A 13,067-nucleotide genomic window follows, 5' to 3' on the forward strand; every position below is an offset into this window, starting at 1 on the left:
AACATTAAAAATTGCATTGAGGTTTAAAAAAAAAGAAAGAAATAGTAAGTCCTTTCTAATACAACGGAACTGATTTATTTATAATAAAAAAAAAACACATGTAGGATATTGCTTGGGTTGCCCCTTTAATAGAAGATTTATGTTTTTTGGGCAAAGCACTTTGTACTGTATTTTAGAAAGTGGGAAGGATTGGTTATGCTGCAAAGATTGGAAGGGGGGAGAGCTTTCCTAAATGAATCTTTTTATATTTGAAAAGTGGAAATGCAAGATTGGAAAGAAAACAAATCTAGATGGGGGGGGGGGAGTTGTGGTGCTTAAAATATGTTTAACAGCTTTTCTAATGTATGTATGTCTTTATTTATATAGCGCCACTAAAGTACATAGCGCTTCACAGCAGTAATACACGTGACAATCATATAAATAACAAATAGTACAAATAACAGATCATGGGAATAAGCGCCTCAGACATAAAAGTAACATTGTAGAAGAGGAGTCTCTGCTCCGAAGAGCTCATAATCTAATGTAACTCTTAAACAAAACACTTATTTTAGAGTTCCCAATTGAATCTATTTTTATAAATCTATGCAAAAATAATTTGCATTTTGATCACTCACGTGACCAAGAGATTTAAAAAATGTTTGCGCAATAAAAATGCACGTTTGCGCATTTACTCTGCAAGTTTAGCGTATTGCTATTCTAATCAATTGGAGCAGGGATACTCAAGGCCCCCCCTCCCGGGTCAGGTTTTCAGGATATCCCTGTATAGGTGGTTCAATCAGTTCCTGCTTCAGCACAGGTGGCTCAGTCTTTGATTGAGCCACCTGTGCTGAAGCAGGGATCTCCTTTAAACCTGACCTGTTGGAGGTTCTTGAGGACTGGAGTTGAGAACCCCTGAAATGAGAGGTTATCAATTGAAGAAATGGAGACGCAGTCTCTTTAACTGATTTGCAATACAGTACATATGCAAATAAATAAAGGTTCGGAGAAGATAAGTATGTGTGGCTTGGTTTTGCAAACATCCTTCTAAGTGGGAACTCTGCAGCTATATATCTCCAGTTGCAGGTGAGTCTAAGACGGGTTGTTTCTTTAAAGACTGACCTCTATTCTTTCTTTTGGCAACCAGTGCAGGTTCTGCAGCCAATGTTTTCTGTTCACGGTGCCCGACTGTTGGCAAAACAGCATGGTAAACAGTATGGAACAAAAGCAGATCTGTAGTTAAAGGCTGCACGAATAGTCCAGTTTGCCCATCACTATAAATAAACTGCTTTTCGTTTTCTGATTTTTAAGCCATTTGAAGTGGACATTGGAATTTGTGTTCCTCTCTGCATTGAGCATCTCTTACACTTAGTGACTGGGTTATCTGAGGTTACAAGCAGCAGACGCACGCAGGATAGGGGAGGAACGCTCCACATCTGCTGATATTAGCCGGGGTTTAGAATACCAATGTTGCCACCAGCGGCTCCTCGAGCAGCCACGTTACCTGCTGCACTGTAGCTAGCAGCTGATTTTCTTGTGCATTCTTCTCTTCCTTTTGAAGTTGGAAAATCTTATGCTGGACAAAGATGGACATATAAAGATAACAGATTTTGGCCTCTGTAAAGAAGGAATAAAGGATGGGGCAACAATGAAGACGTTCTGCGGCACTCCAGAATACCTTGCTCCTGAAGTATGTCTATTCTCATTGTTAATACACCATTTTGTAATTGTTTTGAAAATAATTGAAATTGACACTTAATAATTAATAATTATATCTGCATTTTTCTGCTTCAGATTAATTTGTAGTAGGGAAATGCCATTTTGATTTAATGTGGGATAGGCCAGCTCTAATGAAGTGGCTCAGTGAGCAGTGACACCGACTTAGTTTGAACCTGGTTCAATTCCCAGTGTCCGCTCCTTGGGTAAGTCACTTTATCTCCCTGTGCCTCAGGCACCAGAAACAGAGTGTAAGCTCCCCTGGGCAGGGACTGTGTCTGTAATAATTCCTACGTGCTGCGTACCGGACGCTTTACTGTCATTGTGACGCGCTTTGTGTCCCATTGGGAGAAAAGCGCTATATGAAATCGTTGTTATTATTATTAACGTATTTAAATGTTAAACACCACTATTGATGCATAAGAATTCCTATTTTAATTATTTGGCCTATTTTTTTCTTCTTGTTTTAATAGATATCATGTAAATTAATAATAATAAATGAATGCTAATCATGTAACCTGGGAAGGTGCAGATGTCATCGGAACCAGATTATACAACCTGATGTAGCTACACATTTTTGACATGTAACAGAGCATTTAAAAATGTGTATCCACTCTACATCACCATTATGGGAGTTGCACATTCGTTATCATGTTTATGCAGTTGTTGCTTAGTTGTGTTTAGCTTTCTGTTGGAATCTGGTGCATGAGCGGCAGTGCTGTGGATCTGGCTGCTTTGATGTATCAGTGACTATAGTGTTTACAGCTGTTGTGATTTCTCTTGCAAATTCCGTTGTACAGCTGTCGGGAGCTGTTCTGTGTGGATTGATGATCATCCATGTTTAGTAGACTTCGGTGCATAAAATTGGCTGCTTGTGGCAGGCATATTGTAACAAAGCCTCATATAAACACACACACACACGTATTGGTTGCAATCTGTAATATTGCATTTTTTCACATGACGGTAAAGTCTTTAATCGTTGAATACTGGGATGCTTTTGGTGCACTATCCTAGTCTTAACATGGGCGAAAGTGTCAAAGTGCGGCTTGTGAATTCTGCACAAACTTTTCTATTTCTTCACAACATTTTATTTAAAAAAAGCATGGCGTGAGACTGTCTTATTTTACTCCAGTCCCAAGTTACTTGCATACCTCCCCAAACACATCTTTTGTACAGCACGTGGAGACACCGGGGCACAAAAAGCAGCACACATGAGATACTTGAGAAATATGCTCATTTTGATGTGCAGAGTATATTTTAATTCCTTAAATTGTATGCTTTCGCGCTTTGTTTTTGCGTAAACACTTTTTATGTTGGGCGACCCAAACTTTTTTTTGGACAAATTACCGAAAATTTGAGCGTGGAAAAAAAAACCACATAATTTACACAGCGGATTGGAACGTTGCCGAAAAGTTCGCCCATCCCTCGTCTTACGTTAAATAGCTCTCACATAGCCGTGTTTTGAAGAGGGTCAAATAAGAGTTTTTTTTTAAAAAGAAATAAATGTGCACATAGGAAATACACAATCTTTTTATACATTATAAGGCATGGGGTTTATATGAATCCACTTGGCACCGTTGTTTATTGCCATAACCTATGCCAGGGGCTTGCAAACTTTTTTGCACCCCCCCTGCCTTACCTCCTCCGTTGGCAGCCCCCCTCCTTACCTCGCGTGGCCGTGTCAGGTCACGTGACCCCTGGCGTCATTTGACATCATGTTACCAGGGCAACCGTGACGTTACATGACCTTGCGGCGTAATTTGACGCCACATTGCCATGGTCACGCGTCCTGAAGCCGGCTGAATCCCGGTAAGTAGAGGTTGCAGAGGCCTCGTGCAGTCCCCCGGCATGTAATTTAAATGCCTTGGGGAAGAGCACGGGACCTCTGCAACCGCCGGCGCCCCCCAAATAAATCTCGAGACCCCCAGTTTCCGCATCGCTGACCTATGCATGACTATACAAAGTTCATTCAACTAGCCGTTATACACCGCAAGTTCAATTCATAAAGTTGTTAGCAACTTGGCAAACACAAATTGCATACAGCTTCTTACTCCTGTGTTTGGTTATGTTTGTGGGCATTTTATTATGGGGCGTGAAACATACTTAACCCCTTTTGTTTCAGCGGGGACAGCAACACGTTACTCTGCTCTTCAGAACATATTGAGTAGGGACCAGTTGGGAGATGTTGCTCGGTTGTCCTTTTACAGGATTGAAATGAGCAGTAGTTGTGGGTTTGTCTGCCAATGTTAGGTTTTTATCTAGCAACACTAAACCCTGTGGTGAAGAATCTCTGGGACGATCGCTATTATATAGTGAAGAAATTACGAACATTTAGTGCTAGTAAAACTCAAGTGGCTTTTGTGCAGAACACACCTTTCTAATCCTACATTGGCGTGTTGAGAATGATGATCTGCTTATGTGCGTAATTTCAAAGGCATGTGTTTTACAAGCAACCAAACATAAAAGACAAGGAAGTTTGGTTTTCCATATTTGATGTCAAGCACAGCTGTTTTTACATCGCATACAAAAGCTTTTGGTTGGCCTACAAGCCTTTGTTCTAGTTGGCTGTGAGAGGCTGAAGTCACTTTAGTTTGCTTAAATGATCCTGTAGGTGTGGGGTGGTGACCCTTGAGGACTGGAGTACCACCCCTACTGTAGGTGATGGTTGCTGCCTTGTATTGATTTCCGATGACCAACATTGCCAAATGATGGGACACATGTATAAAAATGGCGCAATTTCCTCCAAAACACAAATCAGAATATTTGCATCCGCTCCAACTTGGGCGCCGTGACGTACGTGGGAATCTCTCAAATGTGGCTTCTTACGTTTTGACTCTGATCTCTTTTGGAGCCAAGGTCAAAGCCACACAAACTGCGGCAAAAAAACGGAGCACGGGCACCTTGACGCAGAGTCGTGCAGTGTTAAAATGACGCAGTTTGCACCAGTTTTAGGAGCCGTGCTCCAGTTTGCAACGCTTGAGACATATACCCCCCCCCCCCTGCAAATCTCCTGCATGAAGAAAGAACTCCCAGCTCCTGATAAAGGATGAGCCTGGATCCTGGAATCCTGGCAGACAGGCAGCTGTGTTGGTCTTCTACATATACAGGGCAGCTGTACAACCAGCTGTCGCTTGGCGTGAATCATACTGCAGGAGATGCTGTAAATAGACTGTTGGGGGTAATCTAATACCTGACAGCTTCTGGATTTTTACAGCAGGACTTGTGACTACTTTTTCCCTGTTAAAGTTCATTTTAAAGGCAGCGCGAGCTTAAACAAAACAGGAGGAGAGGGTATTGGTTTATTAAATCAAAGTCTTGATTCCCCCCCCTCCCACCATTAATCTCATCTCGTAATTCAGCCAGATCTTTTTAACTCTATCAAGGGATCCATTGGAGAGATATATTGGTGAGTGGGGAGAACAATAACTAACAGAACTGGTGATCATTAGCCATGTTTAGTACAGTAATGTGAATTTAGGAGCCATTAACAATCTTGTAATAGAATTAATGGGCCGTAATGCTTTCAAGCCCTTATCAGTAGAGACTGGCAGTAAAGCATGAACATGTGCAAAGATATAACCTGCCATATGTAATAGAGACAACAGTAGCAAAAGAAAGGTACAAAAGTAAATATAAAGAGTAGCTCCTTTAATGTCCTGTTGAGATGCTTTATATAAACGCTAATGGCACTATTTCAGTGTGAATGCTAAGAATGAGAAGACTAATCACCCATGTAAATAAAATAATAAGAGTTATTGTGTACTTGGAGGATGTAATATTATGGAGAAATTCTAGCACTGCGAAGCTTGAAGTGGCCCCAAACCTCTCAGCCGGTATTACAGCCGTAGGATTCCTAGGCAAATATTTGCTGTTTTTATTAATAACTCTATAATTATATTGTGAAATTTTGCCGAACCCCAACCCTCTATAATAGCGCGTCTGAGATCAGGTGCATTGTGAGGATCCCCAACCCTCTCTAATAGCGTGTCTGAGAACAGATGCATTGTAAGGAACCCCAACCCTCTCTAATAGCGCGTCTGAGATCAGGTGCATTGTGAGGATCCCCAACCCTCTCTAATAGCGCGTCTGAGATCAGATGCATTGTAAGGACCCCCCCAACCCTCTCTAATAGCGCGTCTGAGATCAGATGCATTGTGAGGAACCCCAACCCTCTCTAATAGCGTGTCTGAGAACAGATGCATTGTAAGGAACCCCAACCCTCTCTAATAGCGCGTCTGAGATCAGATGCATTGCAGTAAACCCTTGCCTGTTGCCCGGGGAACCCAAGGGTTCCTAGTAATCCCTGTTGAAAACCACTGATGTAATAACTGAATAATGTGTTAACACATTTACTGTTGGAATAGCCTGAAAGGCAAGTGCCCTCTTTGCTGAAGGTATCCTTCACCTTGCAGGTGCCTTGGGCAATGAAGGGGTTAAGAGGAAAGGGCACAAGTATGAAGTCGGATTTGAGCAAAGTTCTTCCTATTCTTCCTTCTAGTTTAGTGTAAAACATCTTTGCTGTTGCATGGAGCTGCTCTGCAGCAATGCATCTTGACCTTGTGGGTGCTTTATTTTCTAGGTACTAGAAGACAATGACTATGGACGTGCAGTGGACTGGTGGGGACTGGGCGTTGTGATGTATGAAATGATGTGTGGTCGCCTCCCCTTCTACAACCAGGACCACGAGAAGCTCTTTGAACTTATTCTTATGGAAGAGATTAGATTCCCTCGCACTTTATTACCCGAAGCCAAATCTCTTCTGTCAGGTCTGTTGAAGAAAGACCCTAAGCAAAGGTGAGAGGCTTTGTATAGAAGCGCAGTATATCGTTATTCCAGATTTTCAACCATGTCCCCATTGAAAGATCCGTATATGTGAAATAAAAGGACAACAGAGTACAGAACCCTACGGCTGCGGCCACGCTAGCGCTGAGTGCGTGGCGCTTGGCGAGTTTAGTTTCTGCAATTGAAATTGGCCTGTCCCCTCTCACGCGGTGCGTGCGCGGGCACGCACTCACCCAAGCTTGGCGAGACAAAATAAAGTTTGAAGTGCGCTCAACAAGCCCCCAATGCTCTCCCACGCGCGCTTGCAAAACAGCCAGGACACCCGGTGCTCATGCTTGGAGAGCTGGTGGCGTCACCGCTCTCAAGCATGAGCGCTGTCAGCGGGGCCGCAGCCCAATGCGCGTTTCATGCATTTATTTTGCTGACGCTCATTTATGACACTGGGGGTTTCCTAGCGCTGTGTTAATACCTTCGAGCACCAATTTAATCCATATTAAAGAGGCAATTCAAGCCATTCCCACCCCCCCTTCTCCCCATTCACTTTTTAATACAGGAATGAAGCAGGGGGGGTCTCCGGAGCTGAACCCCATTAATTTCAGGACCCCCTGCTTCCGGAGATACTCGCCTCCATAGTGGGTGCCCGGTAGCCGCTCCACGGTTCATATTATGGCTGCATTTCAAAGCGCCTAGGCCCCGTGGGCCAATAGGAAGCTGCAACATCATCCAGTGCGGCTTCCTATTGGCCCATGTGCGGCGGATGCTGAAAACTGCAGGAGGTCCCGGCACCCCATACGGAGGTAAGCATCTTGAAGCAGGTGCTCCCCGGAGACCCTCTGCTTCAAAGCTGTATTAAAAAATTGAGAGAGGAAAAAAAAAACTTGGATTACTCTTTTAATCTCCAAAGTAAGAGCATTTGTGGCAGTTGAAAAGAATATACTGTACAAGTAAAACATTCGGTAATGATGATTGGAGAACCGTGTTTTTGATTGGGTCAAAGGCAGGAATCCACCTTCCTCTTCAGCAATCACCTTTTTCTGGAAGGCATCGCCTGATAGGACAGACACAGTCTAACAATATAAGATTCCCTTGTACACCCCCCTCTCCCCCTCTAATACAAAAAAGGAAGCAATTGCAGATACAAATAAACAGGAAAAATACTTTTATTACTTTAAATGCCAACATCTTTTAATCGGACTGTGCTGCTTCCTGAAACTGATTTCATTTTTACTTTTAATTCCTGGTAAATGGTCCATTGCAAAATGCCACAGAACTAAAGCTGGGGCTGCCATGTGCGCCGCCTGATGGTGATATTATGTATTTCTTTTGTTGTTATACACAGGTTAGGCGGTGGACCAGATGATGCAAAAGAAATCATGCAGCACAAATTTTTTTACGGAATTGTATGGCAAAATGTGTACGAGAAGAAGGTAACTACGAAGATGTCACTCAATTAAGCAACATGTAACTGCCTTAACATACCAAGAACATCATGTTACATGTTACACGGCATATGCACAGAAATTAATGGATACTATTAATAAGAACTGAAACTGGTGCAATAGGAAGCATTTGACCATTCTTATCTTGATTTAGTTTGTATTTTTCACATTTTCTACCTGTCTTGCAGACAAATTCTTACAATCTAGTAGCATCCATTTGATGAATTATTGCATCGCAGCATGTTTTCTAAGCAGCATCCACGGATATTTAAGATCCAGTTGTGCAATGACACGATTATAAAATCTAGAACCCCCAAAATGAGTTATGCAGCGTTGAGCCTTAAAAGGATATATGTGGGTGTTTTGTTTTGTCACTTGAAAACCTAACCCGCGCTTAGGCCTCGTCCATGCTGACGGAGCGCTGGCTGCGCGATGAATAACATTATGGCAATGAAGCCGTCTATGCTGCGTGCGTGGGGAAGGGCGATGCATGCGGAGACAAAGTCGTTTGTCTTTGCCGCGCGATGGCAGGGTCACGTGAGCGGTGAACCAGCGCCGTGATGTCACTGCCACGCCTTCCGCTTCTCCCCCACCCTCCCCCCCCGCCCACCCTGAAACGCTCTGAATCGTGTCTAGCTACAGTGCAGGAATCACCCCTGCTGCAAGCAAGCAAGCGCCACGTCACCGCGCTCCGTCTCGCGCTCCGTCTCGCGCTCGCGCCCAGGCAGCATGGACTCGGCCTAACAAATTGCAAACTACAAAAACAATGTGTCTCTGTACCTATTTAGACATTACACAAAATAAATGTAAGTATATTGATGTTGTGTTTCAGCTTGTACCCCCCTTTAAGCCACAAGTTACATCCGAAACGGACACGAGATATTTTGATGAGGAATTCACAGCGCAGATGATCACTATAACGCCACCTGACCAAGGTATTGCTTCCTTGTAATAACCGGAGGAAGGAATAATGGATACTTCACACTAAACGATAAATTGCCAAACGGGCTAGAATATATTCAGCATGCTTGCATTTTACAGAGCCGGGTGGGATTATCACGGGGGCCCAATGCAGGGGCCTCTTAACTTGTCCGGCGCAGCATCTCCGAGGTCGCGTCACCATGATAACGGGACCCTGCCGGAGATGCCGGTGGACAAGGTGAGAGACTGTTACAGAGACTGCACTCTTCCCCCGGCAATCGGTTTCATTGCTGTGGGAAAAGAGCGCGTGGCCTCTGCAACCGCGGGGCTTGGTGCGCCGGCCCCTGCGTTGCATACATACCTTTTTAATAGCAACATCAAATGTCATACACCAAGTGTCCGACACACCTCAAGAAAGCAGCGTAATGTTTCACGGTGCACCCCCTTCATCAGAGGCCTACAGATAACACCCACCTTAAACACACTGCCATGAAACATGCTTGGCTTTCTCCTCCAGAGTAACTGCAGCCCCACAGGAGAAGGAATGCGTTTGAGTGTTTGCTGTACTTTTCGCGTATGTTACCTCCCTTCCATCTTCAGTTCAGTTTGAGAACCAAAAACTTGTTTTGTTATTTTAAGGAGCAAATAAAACCGAACAATGTGCTGTTAAGAGTTCGTCTTTTGGTCTAAATCAGGGATGGGCAGCTCCAGCCCTCAAGGGCCACCAGCTTCGACTGAGCCACTGATTGAGCTACCTGTGCAGAAGCAGGGATATCCTGAAAACCGGACCTGTTTGTGGCCCTTGAGGACTGGAGTTGCCCACCTCCGGTCTGAATGGTCTATAAAACCTACTTTTGCTGCACATTGCAAAACCAGAATAAACAGAACAAAATGAAGCAATATTTACAAGCGACTGCTAGATATTTCTACTAAAATAAAGGCTTTTAGTCTGAACATCTACTATGTACATGATTATTGCATCAACTGTGACATTTTAACTAATGTTGGCTAGTAAAATTAACATTTTATTTACCGAACAAACTAAGAATAACATGTGACTTTTTTTCTTATTGTGCCTCATTTGGGTTTTTCCCGCAGATGATAATCTGGAATTTGTCGATAACGAAAGAAGACCTCATTTTCCCCAGTTTTCATACTCTGCTAGTGGAAACTCTTAGTTTTTTCCAACTGTGTGTTTTTTCTGTTTTCCTCCCCCCCCCTCCCACCCCCCACATTGCAACACAGACTTCATATTTGCGGACCTCATTTCATCAACGTTTGTACAGGACTTTCTAGAGCCTATGAATTACAAACTATGTTTGTATGACAGTATAGGTGTCAAGAATGTCTGGAAAACGGGTCTGTATGTAAACCAGTTCTCTCATTTTACATATATACACATCAACACGTTCTATGTGTGTATTTACTCTTCTAAATACATCTATACACACAAACACGTTCTATGTTGGATGATTCCACGCAATGTATGTTTGAGAATGTGCTCAAAAGTTGTCAGCTGGACAAATGAAGACCCAAACATATCATGAATGAAGATAAGTTCTCATCACCCAGCACATCACCGACCATTTTTATTTATTTCAGAGTTAAATATTCAAACGGTGGGCAACTAGCTGTAGTTAGGAAATATTCAAAGGTATAGTAGATAGTGCAATAATACAAAATGAACCTGTTTTGGATACTTTAAAATCACTTTTTTTTATAACAGTGCAGTGTCATTAAATGGAAAACCAACTAAAGAAGCAGCATTTAATAGCCTCAGTGAGGTGAATAATTAAATAAGAGTTCTTATCTTGCTGTAGAAAAACAATACATATCAGATTAGTCAGAATTAATGAAGTCCAACAAGTAGAAACCTCTTTGTTTTGCTCTTAGAGCATGTATGAAAATATTTAGGGTTTGCTTGCAGAACAGCAAGTCATGCCATTCTAAATGACCCAATATTTCCAAGCTCATACACATTGCTATAGTTTGTGTTAGAATAACCTGTAAAAAAAACAAACCAATCACTTACAGTGAGGGGAAAAAAAGCCCGATAGAAGCAGTAGCCGAATGTTGAGAAAAATGTAGCCTCACATTAGAACAATGCACTTTTCACCATCTATTAAAGCAACACTACAGCTTTATCAAAGAATTGTGGTGTGTGTTTTTCTCACATCGTAATCACATAATTATTTCAATTTCTTATTTGAAATGTCGTAACACTTCAAAAATAGCCCAAAATGTTAAAAAAAAAAAAAAAACATTTGCATATGTGCAGTAGGGGAAATCTGAAGTTCAATACAAATAAAGTGATTGCTGTATTATTCCCGTCCTATTAAGGAGTTTAGAGCGTTATGTTTGATGTTATTTAAGAAATGGGAGGCACAGGTATCAGAGCTGCAGTGCCTGGAGATTCTTTACTAATCCCTGCACATCCTGTCCTTTTTCCCATTGCTGCAATGCAAAATACCTGATGCTGAATGAAAGTATATCCAGGTTTCTGCTGTTTTGAAACCTCAGAAGCTGGAGGGATTATACAAATGAATTCCCATGAACTTGGTTGGGTGTAATTGTGTAAATGATATCAAGTCAAAAAGGCTTTGGAAGAGAACCTCAATCACTTTATTTTAGATTTCTTTTTATACTCTAGTGCAGGGGTAGCCAACGCCAGTCCACAAGGGCTACCAACAGGTCAGGTTTTCATGAAATCCTTGCTTCAGCACAGGTGGCTCAATCGGAGGAGTTTTCGACTTGAGCCTCTGAGCCACCTGTGCTGAAGCTATACTGAAAACCTGACCTGTTGGTGGCCCTTGAGCACTGGAGTTTGCTATACCTGATCTTGTGTACATAGATATTTGTAACGTTTTAGGCTATTAATTGTTTGCACCTTGTTTTTTTTTTTTAATCCTACATTCCAAGAACTAAAAGATGTGCAAATCCTTTGCTGGTAAGCGCGATTTCAGATAGATTTAGCAATCTGTGATCAGATGGTTTATTAACCAAAAATCGCCTAACCCTAATTTAGCGCCAAAACATAAGGATTGCCTATTTGCCAGAAATAGCATGGAATTCAAAAGGAAGCCGACTTTATTCACAATTTGTACAGAAATACAGCAAATTAAATTGTGGAATGAACCAGCACCGACTCATGCTTAATAGGCGGGATCTGCTTATTGATTATAAAGGGGATATGAAGAATTGCAGAACTGCATGCGTCTCCCTGCAACCCACGAAGTGAATGCACGTTTGCTGGAGGAAGCCTCCTAACATACTGTCGTTTCCTCCACATTGTCACTATTTCCGTAGACATGGGGTAGCCAACTCCAGTCCTCAGTCGAAGGCTGAGCCACCTGTGCTCAAGCAGGGAAAGCTTGAAAACCTGGCCTGTTGGTAGCTCTTGAGGACTGGAGTTAGCCAGCCCTGCCGTAGAGTCAAGTGACAGGTATTTGACCAGTCCTATTCAGCGTCATTTCCAAAAGGGCAACATTTGGCTCTAAACTGTTTTTACCACTATAAACCTGTTTAGCACTGTGGATAGGAGATTCACTTTCCTATACACAAGCACCACTGCCATAGCCAGCTGGCAGTATTTACTTAAATATCAGTGTTTTTACCAAAATATGAAGACCGGTAATGTTAAAAATGTATTTCAGTAATTAGGTGTTAAAGTGAAGGTAGCTTGTTTTTCTTTTATTTCATTTTTTTTTATTCCAAGTGTAATGTTCCCCTTTTTGTATTATGTTACTTTTATAAAACCATTCTTAACCTATGTCTTTTTGCACATGAATGTATCTAGTTAGATTTGCTTTCTCTTAGAATCTTGTTTTCATTCTTTTTACTGTAAAAAGTATATTCTGCCGTTTTTAGCATTTTTTTTTTTTTTGTGAAGGGGAACACATTTTTTTATTAATAATAATTAAAAAGAATTCCTGCCTTTCCCAGTGAATTTAAACACCGGCCATTTGCAAGACCGCCCTTTCATGACTTTTTTTAAATGATGTTTTAAGCAGTAGCATTTTTACTTATGATGCAGTTCTCCTTCTTATTGCATAAAATAAAAACTGCTTTACCCAAACAGTGTCTGTCTGCCTCAAATGGTTTATTTAATAAATACTGTATATTGTGTGCGGGGAGAGCACTCTTGTCTGGTAGCATCTTCCGACCAGTATTGCAAGTTGGTAGAGAAAAGAGGAGCCTTGAGTTTTCATGCGGTAAACAGAACCAGAGTGCCGC

At 42.1% G+C, this 13,067-nt stretch overlaps 1 protein-coding gene across 2 annotated transcripts in view; it reads left to right on the forward strand.

Annotated features, from left to right (window-relative positions):
- The window catches only part of AKT1 (AKT serine/threonine kinase 1), a 68,520-nt gene extending 55,611 nt beyond the window's left edge, over positions 1 to 12,909 (forward strand). For both annotated transcript variants that reach the window (XM_075614935.1, XM_075614937.1), the window contains 5 exons: positions 1,538 to 1,666; positions 6,272 to 6,486; positions 7,814 to 7,901; positions 8,746 to 8,848; positions 9,933 to 12,909. In XM_075614935.1, coding sequence (XP_075471050.1) covers positions 1,538 to 1,666; positions 6,272 to 6,486; positions 7,814 to 7,901; positions 8,746 to 8,848; positions 9,933 to 10,012 — 615 coding nt within the window. In that variant the 3' untranslated portion in view covers positions 10,013 to 12,909. The remainder of the gene's footprint in view (positions 1 to 1,537; positions 1,667 to 6,271; positions 6,487 to 7,813; positions 7,902 to 8,745; positions 8,849 to 9,932) is intronic.
- Positions 12,910 to 13,067: the final 158 nt, after the last annotated feature.

Source organism: Ascaphus truei, chromosome 9, assembly GCF_040206685.1.
Source record: "Ascaphus truei isolate aAscTru1 chromosome 9, aAscTru1.hap1, whole genome shotgun sequence".
Classification (NCBI taxonomy): domain Eukaryota; kingdom Metazoa; phylum Chordata; class Amphibia; order Anura; family Ascaphidae; genus Ascaphus; species Ascaphus truei.